Source organism: Epinephelus fuscoguttatus, linkage group LG18 (genome assembly GCF_011397635.1).
Source record: "Epinephelus fuscoguttatus linkage group LG18, E.fuscoguttatus.final_Chr_v1".
NCBI classification, from domain to species: domain Eukaryota; kingdom Metazoa; phylum Chordata; class Actinopteri; order Perciformes; family Serranidae; genus Epinephelus; species Epinephelus fuscoguttatus.
In genome coordinates this window covers 35,901,406-35,922,214 of record NC_064769.1, presented here as the reverse complement: position 1 = coordinate 35,922,214, position 20,809 = coordinate 35,901,406, and the positions used below count along the sequence as shown (strand labels likewise).

The window sequence follows — 20,809 nt, the reverse complement described above, 5'->3', positions numbered from 1 at the left end:
CGGCCGGCCGTCCACCCATCACTCAGCCTCCCTCCCCAGAGTCATTTCTTAACAAGGTGGCCCTGCTCACCCCCTCTGTCTCTCTCACACTCAGAGGGGTGTGTGGCCAGCTGTTAGGGTGTGTGTGTCTAATTCCTGTTGCATTGTGGGAGTCCATTATGCTGTCGTCTGCTGAATGGCTCCCATTGACTCGGCCTTGACATTATAAGCTGCCCGCTAATCTCTTCACTCCATATATTAGGAAGGCTCCATCTCTCCCTCTCTGCCGCTTCCCTCACTTTAATCTTGTTTTCTTCCTCTCTATAACATCGGCTATTTAGATCTCTCCCTCTTTAGATCATTATAGAATTTCTCTTTAAAGGATAAGTCTCATGATACTCTATATTTTTGTTATTGTCAATGACATGAAAAGACAAAAACCAACAGTGAATGTATTTCATAATAAGTGTACCACACAGCTCCAAAAATGGGCCAGCAAAAAATGTCTCTGTATTTTGGATTTAAAAGATATACTTCTGAGGCATATAAATGACACTCTGCTGCTCTCTGTCTCCACAGTATCACCATGGGTTTACCCCTCAACCCGCCGGCAGATTCTGCTCGCTCAGCCCGCCATGCCCTCTCTCTCATCGCCACTGCCCGGCCTCCAGCCTTCATCACCACCATTGCAAGAGAGGTGAGACTGAACTGCTCAAACATCTTCACAAACATCAGATTAGAAGCACATTAAGGGTATAGTTCGTATTTTTTTGTTAAATAAAACACTTGATATTTCTTAGAGTAAGGTATTGAAACATGTATCGTTTCCGTGTCCAAAACCCATTAGCAACCCATTGCTAATGTAATGGTCTCAGATGCAGCGTGTTTTTCTTTCTTATATGCTTTCTCCAGTAATGATAGATTCGTATGTGTTTTTATTTTCCAGGTTCATCGGTACAACGCGGCTCAGGCGAACTCTCAGTCGCAGCAGAACGTTCACACCACCACTCTGGCCAGAGCCAAGACTGAGATACTGCGAGTCATCGACATCCTGATAGAGAAGATGCCTGGAGACGTCGTGGATCTGCTGGTCGAGGTAAATGTTATCACGTGTTATATTAGTGATTGTAAAGATGGTGTTCTCCACAGTCCTGGTAAAGACATTATGGGAGGTATCATCACCTCCTACTCCTCCGTCCTCTCTCTTACATGTCACCTCCTCTTCCTCAGGTGATGGATATCATCATGTACTGTATCGAAGGGTCTCTGGTGAAGAAGAAAGGACTGCAGGAGTGTTTCCCTGCTATTTGCAAGTAAGTGTGTGTGTATGGGTGTGTACAGCTCCTCCATGTTTCCCCTCATAGCTGTCAGAAAGACAAGCTGGCAGAAGGTTAACCCTCAAAGTGCTCTGGATAAATGATAATACATGTTTAGACACAGTGTCTTCTTCATAAGCTGAGGCTCAGGAGGGATGCTTGTAGTTTTGCTCTATACCAAGAAACATGTGTCAACATTGTGAAAACTTGGAAAGTTCAGTGTCTTGCCCAAGGATACTTCCATATGTGAGCGAGGGAGATGGGGATTGAAACTCCCAATCTTCCGCCTAGTGGATGACCCACTCTACCTCTGAGCCACAGTTGCCCCACGAATGATACGAAAAGTGCCAACAATTGTTGTGCAAAGAATGAAAAAGGAGAGCTTGAAAGAGACACTCAAACCCTGTCCGCTGGCTTTCTCACCACCACAAGTTCAGCCAATCACTGGGTGCAGTGGGTGTGAATATTGGAATGTCAGACAGTTACAGAAATACCAGTGCATTAAGGCGCCACCAGTGGGAATTCCATCAAACACTCTGTGGAAGAGAGCTGTGTGGGCTACAGGGGGCTGAAACGAAGGCAGCATCTACAGACTGTTGTGCAACATCCCCTACTAGTTGTCTTCACTTGGTTGTCATTGCCACCGCTGGCTGCAGCGCTCTCACTCCATACTGGACCAATCTCAAAAACTGTTGTTCCCACTAGGCTTGTCACGATACCAGAATTTCAGTAGTCAATACCAATACCGGTGAATGTCCACGATTCTCGATACTCATTGAATACCACGATAAAAATCCAAAAACAGAACTCGTGTATTTCTAAATTCACTACTTTATTAAAACTGTTTCAAACTTTGAAATTACGGATATGTTGACAGACAATTAGTCCGATAATAATTGCTTGAAACGCAACATTAAGTAACATTAAAGATGGTATCGTTAACGTCACACAACTTAAGCCATCTGTCACAGGGTACGTTATAACGTAAAGGTGTGGACACGCCAAACTGACATCAAAGAACTAGCGGCGACGAAAGCCAACTGTTGCGTCATCTACGTCACCTCACGTCGCCCTGTGTCAGTTGCATTTGAACACACTACATGGACTACATCCGACGGCCAAGTAGCACGTACATTCTGCACCTGCGTCAGAGAAAGCGGAGTGAGAGAGTGGTACATCCTGTCAGCCGAGGGGTTTCCTATCTGTGCAGCCGAGCACCGCAGCACCTCCACGGACTATTACATCCAGACAGTCCCGGTGTTTCCTCCGCAGGCTCCACTTCACTCAGCTGCCCGATAATCCCGCTGCTTCTTCCCACTTCAACCTGAATAACAAACCAGGGCTCGGTGCTCCGGTTGGATCCAAACGGATCTAACTGGCTGTGTTTCCCTCCGGTCATGCTCACGCTCCGCTAGCCGCTCCCAGCTAGCTCCGGTTTGTTATTCAGGTTAAAGTGGGAAGAAGCAGCGGGTCTGTCGGGCAGCTGAGTGAAGTGGAGCCTGAGGAGGAAGCACCGGTTAGCCCCGGTTTCACTACAGGCAGATTCACTTGCTACAGGGGCGAGGAAATAAAACCTGAACAGCCAATCAGAGTGATCTCTCTCACTTCTCTCGCTGCCGATTCAACATGCTCAATCGGCCGAAAAGCCGCAGACGCCGAAGTGCCGACAGTGCAAGACACACCGCAAAAACAAGGGCAAAAGACGCTCACTGACGGCCCGACTTTGGTCGACAGCCGACCGTCTGCTTGGTGTGTCAGGGCCTTAAGGTAGCGAGTACTAGTAGCTGCTCCTATAAATATAGAGAGCTAGCTCCCAAACCCAAATAATGTAACATATATTTCAGGATAAGTATAACATAACACAAGTGATGGTAAATTGAAACTCACCCACCTTGAATTCTTTAAACAAGTCAGGGTATCTGTCTTGTAAGCGTTCAGCCAGGTTTGAGTGTTTCCTCCTTTGGTCTGGAAACTTCAGAGGCACCGTTTGCACACTGAGTTTATAATTACTCCGCTTTCATCTGCCTCAAATGCAAAATATCTCCACACACGACTCCTACTACCTGACTTTTCAACAAGCAGAGGTGTTGTGGCTCCAACAGCACTTGTAAAAGCCATTGTTTCCAGCAAAGACGACGGAGAACAGGTGTTCTTCTTCGGCGCTTGTGCTTGGCACAGAGTGACGTGCGTATACTGCCCCCGTCAGTTCCGACAGGAATCGACACGGCCTGCTGAGAGCAAAGTTGTATCCGGTACTTACAGTACAGATACCGACGTGCGTGTTGGCATCGACTTGGTACCAAAGTACCGGTTCTCATGACAACCCTAGTTCCCACTACTTATGAAGACACAAAAACATGGGATAACAGGATCTTGGTTTAAAAATACACAAGTTGTCCTTCAACTACAGGGGGTCGTATGTGTATGTACATTTTAAGATGGTGTTTGTTTATGTCTATGTAATCATATTTTCAACTACTAATAATGAACACACATGCTGTGCAGTTGTTTCTTGTGGTTTAGTTTTACAGGAACAAATGGTATCACAACATTATTGTTAATTATTTGCCTCGTGAAATCTTCCTGCTCTCTTTGCTAAATTGTTAAATGACACTCATCTGACTGTTGATATGTTAACGTGCGTTTGTCGTCCACTTGTTCAGGTTCTACATGGTTGGTTACTGTGACCGTAGCCACCGCATCGCTGTTGGAGCTCGCCAGGGTTCGGTGGCTCTCTACGATGTCCGCACTGGAAAATGTCAGGTACATTAACTCTCTGTTCATCAGCAGCTCTGTTGTTTGATCGACGCAGGAGCTGATCAGCTGTTGATTGACGCCAAAGTCAAGCTTGCCAGATTTCTCCATTCATCCATAATCTGTCCAGCTGTTGTTTACCTGTGTTTGAGTTCTCTGTCCATCTATGAAAAGCCTCTAACGACAGGAGAGGAGAGGAGGAGGTGAGGAGAGCAGGAACAGTGAAGGGAAATGAGGAGAACAGAAGGAGGGAATCAGGAGAGGAGCTGTGTTGCTTCCACTGATTTTTCTCTCTGTAACTGATTAATGATGAAACAATGACTCACTTAATCCCGTTTTTGTCTTTGCACACGTGTGTGTGTGAGATTGCATAGCGCATGTGTTTGTGTGTACTCCTGTGTGAGTGTGTGTGTTGGTAATTTGCTGCGTATTGATTTGCAGTAACCTGAGCAGTCTCGTCTGGTGGAGGGGGTCATTTATATCTGATAACAGCAGTGGCCCCTGTTCACCCGACATTTACTTTGATTGTGTGTTTGTGTGTGTGAAGGTGTTTATGTTTGTGTGCGCGGGGTAAAGACAGCAGACGCTTCTCCTTTGAGTGGTATTCGTAGTAATTAACATTTAATAGATAGTGGCAGGGTGGAAACAGTGTGTGGGCATGTGCATGTAAGAGTGTGTGTGAACTGGAACTGTATCAGTCATTTTATTTTAAATGTAAGAAAGCGATCATCTTCATTAACACGACTGGGTGTCTTTAGGTTTGATTAGCTCTGAGTCTTATCGATTCAGGTACTTCTTGGCACTCACTGAATCATGTTTACAAGGCCTTGTTTTTTTCAGCAAAACTAGAACTCAGTTTATCTCAGGGCGCAGACAAATATAGTGCGATATTTACCTTGTTGATACCCCACGTTATCCCTGTCACCTTTTTGAGTGTGCACCCTACTTTGATACGCCAACAAATAAAATCTGGGTGAAAATAATCTGCTCCTTATATAAACAATTAATGTCAAATCTGTACGAGGAGCCTCGCTCAGTCATTTGAAGGATTTTTGACTCATCGAAACACTTTAATTTCCACCTGAGAGAATTAAATAGAGAAGAAGCGAAGTGAGAGCTGGTCTTCAAGAGGGCTGATGAGATACAAGAAGGAAAAGAGGAGATAAGGGAGGATAGAAAGGAGACGGGAAGGAAGCAGAGGAGAGGCAGAGTTTTTGTTCATAATTCATTTGTGTGTAAGTGTGTGTGTTAGTGTGTGTATGTGTCCAACCGTAGCCAGCTAGTCCCTGCATGACCATCTGCTACAGCTTTGATCAGCCTCCGTGAACAGCCCTTTGTCAGCTGTATTACTGTGTGTGTGTGTGTGTGTGTGTGTGTGTGTGTCCAGCTGCTTGCTCTGCTTTTTTAACAGACTCTACTGAGTCTACTAATTGAACACAAAGAAACAATCTGACTGATCTTTCTCTCTGTCTGCATCTGTTTCTCTCTGTGAGCACCGACACCAGAGAACGCGCTCTGTGACTGAAGGTGTAGCTCCGCCTCAGAGGTGACACCTCCCACTGTACAGCCTGTCGGAGGCTAACCAGTGTAGCTAGCCATAAGCTGAGGAGGGCACACGTCTCACCTGTCCCTAAAGTCCTTTTATTGGTGTTTATGGACTGAACACTTGCTCTTAACAACATGCTCTTAATGCATGCTCCCCTTAAATCAGTCAGATCCTCTGACACTAGCTTCTTAGTTGGGGACAAAGAGCGATAAGGAAGCAGCATATAGGGTCTATGGTCCACGCCTGGAGGGCACCACAATCTGTGAATACCTTTGAGAGAAATTTTTAAGTTATAACCTTTCTCAAAAATGTATTTTCATAATGGTTATACCTCCTAAAATGTCTGACCTTAAATACACTGACTTGTATCTGTGCAAAGTTTGTCACCAGTGAGGTGTTTCCACACTCCTCTACTGAAGGGGCCGATGTCTGTGCAATGTATACACTGCAAGGTAGATTAGCTACATCACTCAGACCCACCCAGGCTCCAGTCCCTCACATTAAGCTGGGCTCTCCATTCTTGAATCACAAATCCAGCAGAGGAGACGTCTCTTTGACTGGATGGTGAAAACATTTTAGTGTGCTCCTTCCACCACCATCAAACCTCCAAAGGATCCTCCTTGGGTGTCTTGAACTCCATGTAGGCTGCACCTCATCCTTGGGCTGCAAAGTTTCATGGCTGGAGTCCTCCACGTCGGTGACCAATGTGACGACGACGTTCCACTAGAGTCACTAACTTTCAGAATACCCTTTGGGTATCTGTGGCTACCTGACGTAGTGCAGGACTCTGACTAGGCTTGTGCCAGTTTGAAAATTTTCCAACCAGTTTGATTTAAAGCCAAATATCTAACCAAACCGATATATCGAATTATATACCTAATTTTACCACTGGGGGTGGCATGTGAGCTATTTTTCCCAATAAAAGCCCATTATAGGTCTAATGTGCTTCCAATCCACTAGGTGGCGATAATGCTGTATTAACCGCCAATACACACAAGGTTACACAAGAAGAAGAAGCAGAAGGACACTTCTCTTGCAGCAGCAGTAGACAGCTGATCGGAGCTGCGGAGTCCGCAGTCCGCGGAGCCTCTGAGACAAACTAAACAAAACACTTGTAGGCTCCTCCACTTCATTTAAAAACATACATAAACCTTATTAAGTTGTCATAATGCATGTTACAATGCAAGATAAGTTGAATATAGTCCCTTGACACACTGCTGATGTGAAAAGCTCCCCCCCAACCCCAACCCCCACACGGTTTATCCAGTTGACGTGAATTAAACCGGGTGGAGCTATTAAACCGGACCGAACTGTATTTGTCAGCTGCAACCATAGACTGTCTATAAAGATGGACAACACGTCTCCACTTCCTCCCACTGTAGAAAAATGAAGCCAAAATATCTTTGATACGGCAGCTGCCATCTTGCCCTGCTGACGTCATTTGGAGCCAGAATCTGCACAGTAGCAATCACTGTGGTATCAAGCTCCCACCCAAACACCTGTCCGACCAATCGCGAGCAGAGCCATTGCTTGCGAGCACACTGATTGGCTCACACAGCTCTCAATCATGACGTCGAACAGTCTTTTTAAAGCATCGAATTACTAGGTAAAGCCAAACTTATCAGAACTAGAAGTGCCGCCCACGGTGTTCTTGAGATATCGTGTTCACGAGAATGAGATGGATGCAGGGTCAAAGCGATGTTGACCTTTGACCCTTGACCACCAAAATCTAATCAGTTCATCCTCGAGTCCAAGTCAGCCTTCGTGCCAAATTTGAAGACATTCCTCGAAGTGTTCTTGAGATATCGTGTTCAGGATGGGACGGATGGACGTACGGATGAACGGACGGACAACCTGAAAACATAATGCCTCTGGCCATGGCTGTTTCCAACAGGAGGCATAAAAATACACTTGAACAAACATCAGCGCAATGAGAACGACTGAAAATGGCAGAAACCATCTTTCGGCCCATGTCCCATCCACTAACAAGGAGGGGGCGTGGTTTATGACCTGTACTGCAGCCAGCCACCAGGGGGCAGTGGAGATGTTTTGGCTTCACTTTTTTGATCCACTCATGTCGTCCATCTTTATATACTATCCATGGCTGCAGCCGATAAGCAGAGTCCTGGCATCGCCTAGGAGGAGTATGAGGTTATGTTTGTAAGCTTCAGCAGGCCCAGCCTCCCTCCTGCAGGATCTGCTCTGGCATTGGCCCACGTGGTGTTCCCTCATGACGCAGCTCAGTGTACCAAACACATCGATAGAAGGTACTTGAGTATGCAGTGCACGTTTCACGAGTTTTGAACCAAAGTGTCTTTCTTAATTACACAATCTGTGGGTGATGCATCTCTCTGTGAAAACATCCTTCCATTGGCTATTCAAGGAAGAGGCGGGATTTAAGAGCAGCCAGTCGTAGTCACATGGGATGGAAATAAGATGGGATGAGCCTTCTGTGTGACGCACACACACACACACACACACACAGTCGAGTGCCCCAGGCGTCAGGTGTATTGAAGTACAGAGTGCTGTAAATGGTTTCAGTGTGCTTCACTGCTCTCTGATAGGCTGATTGATTTGGTCGGCAGTCCACCGTGACACACACACATACACACACACACACACACACTGATCAAAATATATATGGGAGCATCAATATTTGATGCACATTAAACAGTTCTACTCTGCAACCTGTTTCTCTCTTTATACATACGTGTTTTTATTCTGCACCTTTAGTCTTTCTCTTTCACCACTTTATCCGCACATCATGTTGTTAAACAGTGTAAATACAGTCACATGCAGTGAATCCAGATTAAAGTTAATCACAGAGTGTTTATAACGTCTCTTGGCGTGTTGCTCTGCCAGCCATGCGCTCTGATTGTACAGTTTTCATGTTACTGTCAGCTGCAGAATTGCTCCAATATTTCACACTAAGTGGAGACACTGCACGGAGCCTGGAGCGTGACGACACAATGCTTGTACACTTTTGGAGTTTTATTTATTTATTTATTTATTTATTTTTATGATTTATTAATGAATATATTCATCAGCTACTACAGGTTCATTTAATTGCATTTGATGATGCGTTCATGAACTCATTACATTTTCCAATCAATAGTTTTATTTCCTGATTATGTCTTTAAAATATAAAAATCATATTCCACCTCACAGCTCATTTGTGTGCTGCTGTAACAATTTCTCTATCACAGTTTGAAGACATTTTAAGGGTGTGAATGAATGAATTCATGAATAATAAAGTCCAACTCTTGTAGCAGCAACAGCAGCTCTGCTTGGCCGGATAGTGTGTGTGGTCAGAGCTCATTCTAAAAGGATTACTGAATTATATTTAAGTGCAACTAGAATTAGATTTCGTCTGCTACAGCATTCATAGTACAGTGTTTTTATTTGTTGCAGCCTGTGTGTCCTTGTGTAGCCCATCAGTCCGTGTCCTGTCAGTAAATGTGAAGGTTTCTGAGGGTCCATGAACGCAGCACAGACCAAACTCCTCATGAGTTCTTGAGTTTTGAGTTGTGGGGTTAATGGATGAGAGGTGCAGGTGATTTTAAGTCTGAGCAAACTTTAAGACCCAGAGCAATGAATGGTTAAGTTTCATTTCTACAGCGCCTGGCGTTCTGCTGCTCCATCTGTGCCCAGAGTACTCTCTGCACTGTGAGAGTGTGGAGCATAAAATGTTATATGTATTCCAACAGCATTCTCCAGCTCTGAAAATAGAAAATCAATATGTTGCGTCAGATGTTGTAATTGTGGCAGGCCGACACAAATGACCCTGTAGTACAGCCTACAGTATTTCTACTGAGTGTTCTGTAGCAGGCGGAACGGTGGTGCAGTGGTTAGCATTGTCACCTCACAGAAAGAGGGTTCCTGGTTTGAACCTCGAGGTGGCAGAGCCCTTCTGTGTGGAGTTTACATGTTCTCCCTGTGTCAGCATGGGTTTCCTCCAGGTGCTCCAGCTTCCTCCCACAGTCCAAAGACATGCAGGTTAATTGGTGACTCTAAATTGTCCGTAGGTGTGAATGTGAGTGTGAATGGAGATACTCAGACCTTAATCATTGCATCATAACTGCACAGCTGTACAATAAAATTTGGTGTCTCTAGTGCTACATACAGAAATTCACAGACAAGCAAACACATTAGCTTGATGGAGAGCAGAGCCGCTGCTTCTGTGTATGCTGCCATCTTGATAACGTATGATCAAGATACCTATAATAATAATAATAATAATTAGAAGAAGAAGAATGAAATAAACATAAAATAAAGTCAGAAGAGGTGGGAGACTCCAGGGTAGACCCAAACTCGCTGCCAGCCTGCAGCTTTCAACAACCCAAACACTAAGTGTGTGCGAGGTGTGCTCTGCCCTCTTGGGTCCTCTTGGAGCTTCATGACAACGATTGTCGTCTACCTGACCACTCTGCGGCAAACTGCATCTCAGCCTGTTGAAATCGGTCAAATGCTTAAAAAGCTTAGGAAGGCAGTTAGAGAAACAAGATAGAATGCGAAGATGAGAGGAACGCAAAAGATAAGAAGAAAGAGGGATTACATATTTCATCTGGCCTGGGAACACCTTAGGGCCCCCCAGGAGGAGCTGTAGAGCGTCACCGGAGAGAGGAATGTATGGGATGCTTTGCTTGGCCTGCTGCCCCCGCAACCTGGCCCCGGATAAGCGGATGAAAATGGATGAATGGATGAAAAGTCAGAAGAATAAGTCTGAAGTGTCAACTGTACATCGGTCTGGCAGCTGTAGCTCAGGTGGAAGCAGGTTAATTAGTCTTCAGCTCCACATGCCGAACTGTCCTTGAAGGAGACACGAACCCCCAAATGCATCAGCCAAATGATTTTAATGATTACAGGTTTTTAGAAAGCATTTGGAGCTCAGTTGTGTAGATCTTAAAAACCTGGATGTTGGTGTCATACTTAATACTCAACAGCTTGAAGATCCTTTGATTTGATGCTGTGAACATTTGCAGACAAACCGCGTCTGCTCTTCTCATTTTTGCCTTTAACAACCGCAGTGATGGGAAATGTGATTTGGGATCTCGCCAAAGAGAAAATAATGGAGGAGAAAGACTGACGGAGGTGAAGGATGGAAAGAAGGTTGAGAAAAGGGATCACGAAGAGGTGAAAGAGGTAGACAGAGATAAAGGCTGGAAAGAAATCAAAATAATGTGGCTTTTTTTCTCAGCCACCACTGCTGGAATCTAATAGGATTTCCCCTAAAAGCAGGAGGGAGAGAACGAATTAAAAAGATGAGATTTTCATTTCATTGCGTTATTATTTTTTTCTGCTTTAATCGCCACAGACGGGTTATTATTTCATGGTCTGGAAGCCCGAGGCGACGCATCTTAATCTCATCTGGAGGTGAGAGTTTGTAATCCCAGTCGCAGGCAGAGGCGGGGAGGGGATTTCTTGGGGGGCGTTTATTGCGTTACACACCCTACATCTGGTGGGACAGTTTATTGCGTTACACGCGTCGCGGCGCCGCTTTATTTCGTCCCCTGAGTTCTGGAGGCGAACGGCAGCATCTGTTGGACCAGAAGCTGCCCCTCATCTGATGGAATTATCTCGTCCAAACCAAACACTTACTGTCAAGGAAAATCTGGGCGGCGTGGCAGCAAAACGAGTTTTTCTGAGACGCCTCGATGAAATTTCAGCAAGGACCAAAATTTGTTCTTCATCTTGTCTTTATCACAAAACAGAATTTATTGAAGTCTGGGTCTGAACCTGGAGCTGCTGCTGCAGTTTGGCACCTGTTTTAGCCGCCGTGGCTGATGAGGAACGATCCTGCGTGAGATACTTCTCAGGTTTTTTCTTTTAAACTATGAAGTCACTTTTTGTTCCAGACTGTTTTTCATCTGTGAAAAGCTTCTGTGAAACCTCAGTAACACTGCGTTACACTTCATAAACTGATGAAATTGTAGGCCAGACGAGCAGCACACACACCGTCACGTAAACCATCTTTTTTTATCGCAGAGTGCCCGTCAATAACGAGCCACTAACACCAGAGCAAGATATGAGAAGTCTGGAGACTGGAATGGAAACATTCAGAGACACGTTCAGACAGGAGTGTTACATTCTATATAAGGTAACCAGAGGAAATCAGTTTGCATTCAGCAAAATGAATAAAGCAGGAAGAGTCCAGGTTGCTTCGAGAGCTTGTTGGAAACGTCACAGGCCGTCAGAACAACGTCAGAAGGATGATCAATGATTCATTCAGCGTGCTCGTGTTGAACTGACTTCACAAAGTTCTTCACAGGATGACAAACCATCACTAACAGGGAGATGAATTTAAATTAAAATGATGACGTTAATCACTCATAAATGATTTCAAATTAACTTTATCAATGCACTTCTGTTTGGCATTGTACAGAACACCATGCAGCCTGCAAAAATAACACAGTCTGTGAAACTGTCAAACAACCTAAGAAAAGTGTTATCTGTCTCTTAACTTATGTTTAATCTCGTCCACATCATATCACCTGCAGCTGTCTCAGCTACAGCTGTGTGTACGGCTGGTTGACTGAGAGCGATTTACTTCTGTGTGAGTCTACATTTTTTATTTTGGAAAAGTTTTCAGCTCCTGATCTGGTTTAATGAGTCTCTTTCACTTCCTGTCCCTCCAGAACATCCACGGTCATAAGGGTCCAATCACAGCTGTGTCTTTCGCCCCTGATGGCCGTTACCTGGCAACGTACTCCAACGCTGACAGCCACATCTCCTTCTGGCAGGTACGTGACACCTACAGAACCGTTTTAGACAGTGATGCTGTTTCTGTGGGAAAAATAACATTTGCAGTAATGTGAGGTGATGACAACAACATACAGACGAGCCGGGCGCTGTCAGTAATTATATCATGTATTTATTTATTTATTTTTAATCTTCTGTTTATCATATGCAGCCTCTCTCTCTCACACACACACACACACACTCAGACAGACACACTTCTCGTCTTCTTCCCAGAACTGTTATTTTGAATGAAAGGTCTTTACGACCTCTGACACGACTGTCTGCAGACACACACACACACTAATGGCATTACTGTAAGCATAAACCGCTGCGAGCGCGCCGGCAAGACGGCTGCTGTGGTGATGAGCTGGCAGACGCTCTGTCGGTGTGTGTGTGTGTGTGAGTGTGTGTGTGTGAGTGTGGGAGGGGCGGTGTCATCTCAGGAAACGATAGAGTTTCTGGTTGCTGTGTTTTTCCTACACACACACACACACACACACACACACACACACACACACTCGCAGGATGCATCGTCAGGAACTTCATGGGTTAACTCGATGTTTCCTCAGAGGGTTCAGCATCACTGACAGGAAGCAGCGATGAGGGTCTTCTTACCAAAATGTTCTGTAACTTCTATTTCAGTGTTGACAGAACAGTTTGTGACCAGATTTCATCCAACAATCTGCATATATGACGATACTGACACACAGTCGTGCCAAAAGTAAAAGACAAACAATGTCAGCATTGAATCTCAGGGAAAAGTTTTATTCCCTTTTGTGTATTATTTATTTATTAGTTTATTTGTTTAATTACTTATTTATCGATTCATTTATTTATTTTAATGGCAAAAGAATAATATAAGATGCATATAAAGAACATAAAATGTGAGTCATTTTACTTGCCTAACATAATGACAGCTCCTTCTGCTGCTGCAGAGAGGGAAGTTTGTCCCAAAGCTTACTGCTGTGTTTACACCCTACACATCAAAGGGATAGTGCACCCAAAAATGAAAATTCAGCCATTATCTACTCACCCATATGCCGAGGGAGGCTCAGGTGAAGTTTTAGAGTCCTCACAACACTTGTGGAGATCCAAGGGGAGAGGAGGTAGCAACACAACTCCACCTAATGGAGGCTGACGGCGCCCCAGATTCAAACGTCCAAAAACACATAATTGAAACCACAAAATATCTCCATACTGCTCGTCCGTAGTGATCCAAGTGTCCTGAAGCCCCGACGTAAAAAGTTGTTTGGAAAAACCTCATTTGAACTCTGTTTTTAGCCTCACTACAGCTAAAGCTGTAGCTACAGGATCACTACGGACGAGCAGTATGGAGATATTTTGTGGTTTCAAGCCTCCCTCGGCATATGGGTGAATAGATAATGGCTGAATTTTCATTTTTGGGTGCACTATCCCTTTAATATAGGGTGCTTCATTCAGCTGAGAAGGTGACTACAAACTGAGTGGCAGTCTGAGTAGGGTCCAGTTTGGGAAAGGCCCCTCCTCTCAGTGACAGCAACTCTAATAACAGCATCAAGACACGCTGCAGTGTACTCAGCGCTCAGTTCAGTTCGTCACTTGCTAAGCTGTAGTTTTAAGTAGGGCCCGACCGACATGGATTTTTTGGGGCCAATGCCAATTCCGATATTATGGAATAAAAAAAATCCAATAACCGATATATCGGCCGATTACATTTTTACGTTTTTCAGTTTAAAACCCCCGAAATACCTGCTTTTGATGGCTTAAATATAGTTCAAACACTCGCTACAAAGATATAAATTGAAGGAAGAACATTTTACTATTTTCAAATACTTTTATTATCAGAAATTGTGTGGAACAAGCAGCATATGAACAATTTGAACACAAAATATGATGTGCAAAAAGGCAGTAAACCTCTGGGAAATAAAATAATCATGCAAAGTCTGTATGAATTAAGACATTCACATGTATGTTCACAGAACCAGAGTTGTTCTTATTATTGCCAGTTTAACAGAGGTATAGTGCAAAAAGTAACACAAGGACATCATTTCTAAGTAAAACACCATATTCCCTGCATTTTATCAGTGATGAAAATATAAGTGTTAACATCGGCGTCAGTCAATTGCTGATTTTTCTCTAATGGCTATAATCGGCCAATTAAATCGGTCGGGCCCTAGTTTTAAGTTATACATGCAAACAGAACCTCTTTCGTCCCAGAGGCATCCTGACGAGGATTGCTTTTCATCCCTTATTTTCTATCATCACCAGGACGACGGGACGCTGTTAAGGCTCATTTATACCCCCTTTAAGTAAGACAATAGATAGGTCACTGTCCTCGTACTTCCCTGCGTCGTGTATGACGGCATAGACACAACCAATAGATGGCACTAGAGGGCGGAGTCAGAGGTTTCACAAAACGACAAATGAGGTGACAGTGGAGTAATTTGTGTCTTTAAATGGAGGTGGCGATGTAGACGGAGGAGATTTGTGCAGCCATTATACATCCCTTTTTACAAATATCACTATATATTAGGGCCGTCAAGCGATTAAAAAAGCGATCTGTGATGAATTTATCTAAATTAATCGCATACTTCAACTGTTGCTGTGAAAGTATTTTAAAAAATTCAGCTCAAATGAATGTTGGCACATGTGTCTTAGTAAAGCTGCTGGGTTTTGGACACAATTGCCCCCTGTCCTCCACCACCCAAACTGGACTGCAGTCCATTGTGTAAGGGAGGGAGTTTAGTCACTTTGAACGCCTGGTTGAGTGTGTCTTGACGAGGCTGGCTGCTAGCGTTAGCATCAGAGGCTGTGCTAGCTCAGACCTCTGGGTTTTCTGCTAAATGCTTTGTGTTGAGATGATATTTCAGGGTTGAAGTTCTCCGATAGGATGGAAATTCTTTACTGCAGAAACTGCAGAGAACGGTGCTCCTATCTACAGTTCCATCTGGACGTAAATGTTTCATCCACGGGGCCAAGCAGCGTCATCTCGTCTGCCTCAGTCGTGTGACAAAGCCACTGTGGCCTTCAATGACGCGCCGGTCAAAGGGTTTTTTAATGTGTTACTTTCTCTGTCATTAATTAATCGAGATATACATGTTCTTTTGACATCCCTACTGTGTATTATTATATATGACTGATTTGTTCCGTTCCACCTTTATTTAAATTTCTTCGTCATCTCCGACGGTTGTATCTCGCTTTAATTACGCTACACTGCCTCTACGATCTCCGGTGGTACTGCTCTGCTTCGTCCATATCTGCAGGCTTTCAAGTAACGTCCACAGATACAGATGAAATAAACGCAGAGTACGGACAGAAGGCTCCGTCTATCTCCGTCTCCAATGTTGAGCATAAATGAGACCTTAGACTCAAGCTCCGGTTACCTAGCAACAAGAACTGTTCACTGTTTTCGTAAAATGTTGAACTAAGGTGCAAATGAATCGGGATGTTTGTGGAACTGTACATTGCTGGCAGTATCAGGGAGTTGATAAAACTTGTCGAACCCTGGGTGTTTAATGCTTCTCAGTGTGATCTGCAGCTTCATGTGTTTGCTGTCGTCCTCAGATGAACACCAGTCTGCTGGGCAGCATCGGGATGCTGAACTCAGCCCCTCAGCTCCGCTGCATTAAGACCTACCAGGTTCCTCCGGTGCAGCCGGCGTCCCCGGGCTCCCAGAACCACCTGAAGCTCGCTCGCCTCATCTGGACCTCCAACCGCAACGTCATCCTGATGGCCCACGACGGCAAGGAGCACCGCTTCATGGTCTAAACCCGATCTGTGTCTTCAGCTAAGCCCTTCGTGTTGTATTTGTTTTAGGGTTTGAAGTGCTGCAGCATGGACTCTGTCACTGGTCACTTTAGTTTTAGCTTCAAGTTCGTATCCTGAGCTGCCGAGTCCAACTATTAATGAGTGTAGAGATAAGTGAGGCTGACAGTAAAGGCTCCGTTGAGGTTTCACTGAGATACATTCAAAGGCTTGTCTTTAAATCTAAATGTAGTGAGTTGCAGTTCGGCCAGAGAAGTAAAAACCCAGCTCAGGTCCAGGTCAGAGACCGGACTGGATCAGTTTTTGTTTATATGTCTTATAGTGATCATTATGAAGAAGCTCGCTGTGTAATTTATTTTAAAGGCTCGTTTACATTATGATTCGTATCGATGTATTTTGTTAACACCTTCTTGTCATTCCTATTTATTTGCTGATGTCACAGATCTTCTCTGTCGCCATCTTGGGTCCCAGCTGTTGCTGTTAGTTTATTTCAGTGCTAAATACGATGGTCTTATCTTTAAATTTGCAGGTAACTGATTGGATTGAACACAGGGACCTAACGTGAGTCAATCTTCGCCCCGTTGTCAGTTTTCAGATTCAAAAAATTAAACAACAACCTAGAATTAATTTCATTATGTTTCTTTGCTGGGATGAATTATTTCTAACAGACGGGTTAAAATATTTGAAGGAAGTTCTCCACTGCTCTTAAAGGCTTACGTTCTCTCCGACCTCTGTAACACAAGTACACACTTTCCACATTTCACACTACATCTGTGTGTGTGTGTGTGTGTGTGTGTGTGTGTGTGTGTGTGTGTGTGAGAGAGAGAGGGAGAGAGACTTCTTTGGTGTTTGCTTTTACTTTTATAACACCTTCATAGCTTTTTCAGCCTCTCTGAGCTTTATGCAGAAATGTGTGTGTGTGTGTGTGTGTGTGTGTGTGTGTGTATGTTTACACCCAAGTGTATTTTCACTAACACACATTTTCACTTTAGGCTGCTCGTCCTAAAAGCACGATCACTGTAAACCTTTACACACCGAGTCACAGCGGATATTAAAAAGGAGAAAACCCATAATATGATTTTGGTCACATATTAAAGGATTAACGTCAACACTGTATGATATAACACAAGGCGTTCTGTGGTGCAGAGCCTGACTCGAGCCGTTTTCTCGTATGAACTCTAGCACACAACAGGAGACTGTCCGTGTCAGACACAATCTCACCGACTGGAAATACTACGTGGTTTAGGCGAGGGTTGGCGCCAAGGTAAAGTGTGTAGGAGGCAAAAATTACGCCGCAGAAAGTTTACAGTTTACAAAGCTAGTTCCTAATTGATTACGCTGGGTCTTGTGCCGTTCCTTGAATTTGTCTGACGATTTCAGGTTCGACTCCTACCGACAGAAGTTCCCGAAACTCGCTCTGTCTCCAGATTTTCATTTGCTTCCTTGTGTAAACGACCCTCGGATGTTTGTATACTTCTGGTTTCGCACCAGTTGCTCGATAGAAATGTCATCAACATGTCACTCGCTTACTTTAAATTCCCTGGAAGATGACGTGCTCTAATCACACATGGCCTCAATTGGACATTACGCAGATTTTGTGGGCAAAGTCCATTATTCATCCAGTCCAACTGATTGGGACATTTGCGTTCTCACACAGAGCTCCTTCGAGTTACGTCTAGATGAGATCAGGGTCGTAGTGTGTGTGTGACAGGGGCTTCAGTTTTGTTTTTGAGTTTAGTTTCCGTGGCTCCGTAGCACCTGGTCCTGTTAAATAGGGACAAAAGGTGTTTTGCTAATCGTTCAAGTTTAGGTCAAGTTCTTTCTCTCCTCGCTTTTTCTTTGCGTTGAGTGTGAGTACAACATCAGCTTTGTTCAGCCTCTTAGAGTCACTTTTGTCTATCGAGTGGTTCCTCCATAGTTTCCATGGTTCCCTCTGTCGACATGTTGCAAGTGAACCTTTTCTTTTTCTTCTCTGTCGCTTTATACTTCACTAATAGGTGTACAGGCTTCTCTTCATCTTTGCAGCTTTCATCCATTCTGCTCCCAATGTGTACATGTACAGTATATATATAAATATATATCTCGCTCCTCAGAGCTGCTGGGTAATGTAGTCTGTTAATCTTGTACAGTGAACGTAGATCCTGTTTGGTGTATTCATTGTGGCTAACATGATTGTCTGCCTGGCACTGACTAATTCTTCACATGAGTGAATTTTCTGTTTTAAAACTTTATATTTAGGAGAAAATATAAAAATGCCACAGTATTCATTTACATCTTCACATGGTTAGTTTAGAGAAACAATAGGTCTCTGTCAGGTGTCAGTTATTTTAACTCCAGCTTGGAGGCTATCCAGCGTGACACAGTTTTGCACAGCACACCTTACTGCTGTGTAGGACCTTCTTTATTTTTAAAATGTTATAACTGTTTTAGTTTCTCAGAGTTTTATGCAGAAAGAGATATATAAACAATGGAAGGCCATTTCTGCAAGTGTAATGAAAGAAAAATGATCCTGTCAAGATGAGAAACTTTTTCTAAATAATGACTTAGTATTAAAATGACTCAAAATTTCATGACTCAGTCTCTCCAAGTAATGACTTAGTTTCTCAAAATAATGATTTAGTATCTGAAAATTGAGTAGTTCCGTAAAAATATTATATCATTATATTACATATATAATTATATTTCAAATTAAAGACTTACTATCTCAAAATAATGACTTAGTTTCTAAAACTAATCACTTAGTATCTCATAATGACATAATTTCTTAAAATGACTTTGTTTACCAAAATAACGTTTCTAAAAATGACAACTTAGTTTCTCAAAGTAATGACTTACTATCGCAAAAATAATGACCAAGCCTCAAAATGACTTAGTTTCTCAAAATGACATAAATTCTTAAAATGACTTTGTTTCCCAACAATTTTTCAAACTAACGAAACGCTTCCTTAAAATATTAACTTAGTATCAGTTCTCATTTTCATTTTGAGATAAGACATTACTTGAGATACTACATCATTAATTTAAGAAGCTCTGTCTTTACTTTGATAAACTAATTTATTATTCTGAGAAAGATTTACATTATTTTGAGATGCTACTTCATTTTTTTTTTGATGAAGTTTCTCATCATAATCAAGTACAGGATCTTTTTTTTTTTTTAATCTCACTTGGGGAAATGGGCGTCCATAATATACAGATATGATATTTATAGAGTGACAGTTTCTGTCAGAATCAGATTGAATTTTAGATTTTTGTGAATTTTGGTAGTGAGGTTTGAGTAATTGTAGCAAACACAAATTAAACCTCCCTAGCTTTAATTCTTTATTTCTCCCTCCTCCTTTCTGTCCTACTCTCCTCTGTCCTCCCCCTTCTCCTTCTCCATCTCCTGTCAGTTTCATTAGTGCTGTCAGAAAGCTTCTAACACTGTTACACACCTGTAAACCCAAGCGTGTCAAAGCTTTTCACAAGTTCTTCCTTTCCAAAAAAACATCCGGCAGCTCGTCAGACGGGTTTCTGAAAACACACACACACACACACACACACGTCAAGTCCAGCGAGTCCAGACAGCTCTGAGATCTTAATCTTTGGTTTTCTCCGACACTCTTAACAGTTTGAGAAAATATGTTTTTGGCAGCCTCTCGAGGGAGGAAAGGTGAGAAAAATAAAGAAGGCAGAGAGGAAGAGCAGAAGAGTGAGTAACAAGTGAGGGATATCAGGTCATCCACCCAGAAAAAGGAGGTTCTTTGGTGAAGGTAGTGAACTGAAATGTCTAAAAGAACCTTGTGGTTTTTCTTCAAATGCAGCAACGTGGAAAAAAAACTCATGTGGTGCACTTATTGAAAACATCAAACAACTGCAGATACATACGTTAAATTGATTGTTACAACAACAAGTGATGCTGTTCTGTGACTTGGATATAAAAAGATCTATGACATTACCTTTTTACATTTTTAGGTCCCTTTAATTATTCCAATTTTCTTATTCTTTGATAGGCAATTAACAGATTGTTCATATTCTTAAAAGTAAAAAGTAAATTTCACACTAAATGTAATCTGCTGTTTTTCTTATAAATTTTCTTTTCATTTGATTATTTATACACAGTAAACACAATCTAGATATTGAAGAGTGTGTGTGATGTAGTGCATGTATATGAGCTTCCCTTGATGTAAGAGCAGGTTGAATCTACATATGGACGTGTTAAAATGTGTTGTTGTTGAATTTGTGTCCAATAAAGATGAAAACGAAACTGTGTGTTTTTAATGTCTGTACTCCTGTTTGATGCTCCACATTGACATCGTAATCAAAGTCAGGTCAAACTATAGTATGTCGTCCAAAATTATGAAAAAAAGTCATAGTATAGTATGTCGTCAAAAAAATCACGAAAAGAAGCCACAGTATAGTATATCGTCCAAAATCATGAAAAAAAGCCAGAGTATAGTATGTCGTCCAAAATCATGAAAAAAAGCCAGAGTATAGTATGTCGTCCAAAATCATGAAAAAAAGCCATAGTATAGTATGTCGTCCAAAATCATGAAAAAAAGTCATAGTATAGTATGTCGTCAAAAAAATCACGAAAAGAAGTCATAGAAAAGCATGTCGTCCAAAATCATGAAAAAAAAGTCATAGTATAGTATGTCGTCCAAAATCATGAAAAAAAGCCATAGTATAGTATGTCGTCCAAAATCATGAAAAAAAGTCATAGTATAGCATGTCGTCCAAAATCATGAAAAAAAGC

General features: G+C 42.8%; 1 protein-coding gene across 3 annotated transcripts in view; it reads left to right on the top strand.

The window, feature by feature from the left end:
* Positions 1 to 20,320, top strand: part of LOC125905548 (WD repeat-containing protein 7) — a 141,960-nt gene extending 121,640 nt beyond the window's left edge. For all 3 annotated transcript variants that reach the window (XM_049603566.1, XM_049603567.1, XM_049603565.1), the window contains 6 exons: positions 559 to 676; positions 926 to 1,075; positions 1,210 to 1,292; positions 3,959 to 4,058; positions 12,231 to 12,335; positions 15,877 to 20,320. In XM_049603566.1, the coding sequence (XP_049459523.1) occupies positions 559 to 676; positions 926 to 1,075; positions 1,210 to 1,292; positions 3,959 to 4,058; positions 12,231 to 12,335; positions 15,877 to 16,080 (760 nt within the window). In that variant the 3' untranslated portion in view covers positions 16,081 to 20,320. The remainder of the gene's footprint in view (positions 1 to 558; positions 677 to 925; positions 1,076 to 1,209; positions 1,293 to 3,958; positions 4,059 to 12,230; positions 12,336 to 15,876) is intronic.
* Positions 20,321 to 20,809: the final 489 nt, after the last annotated feature.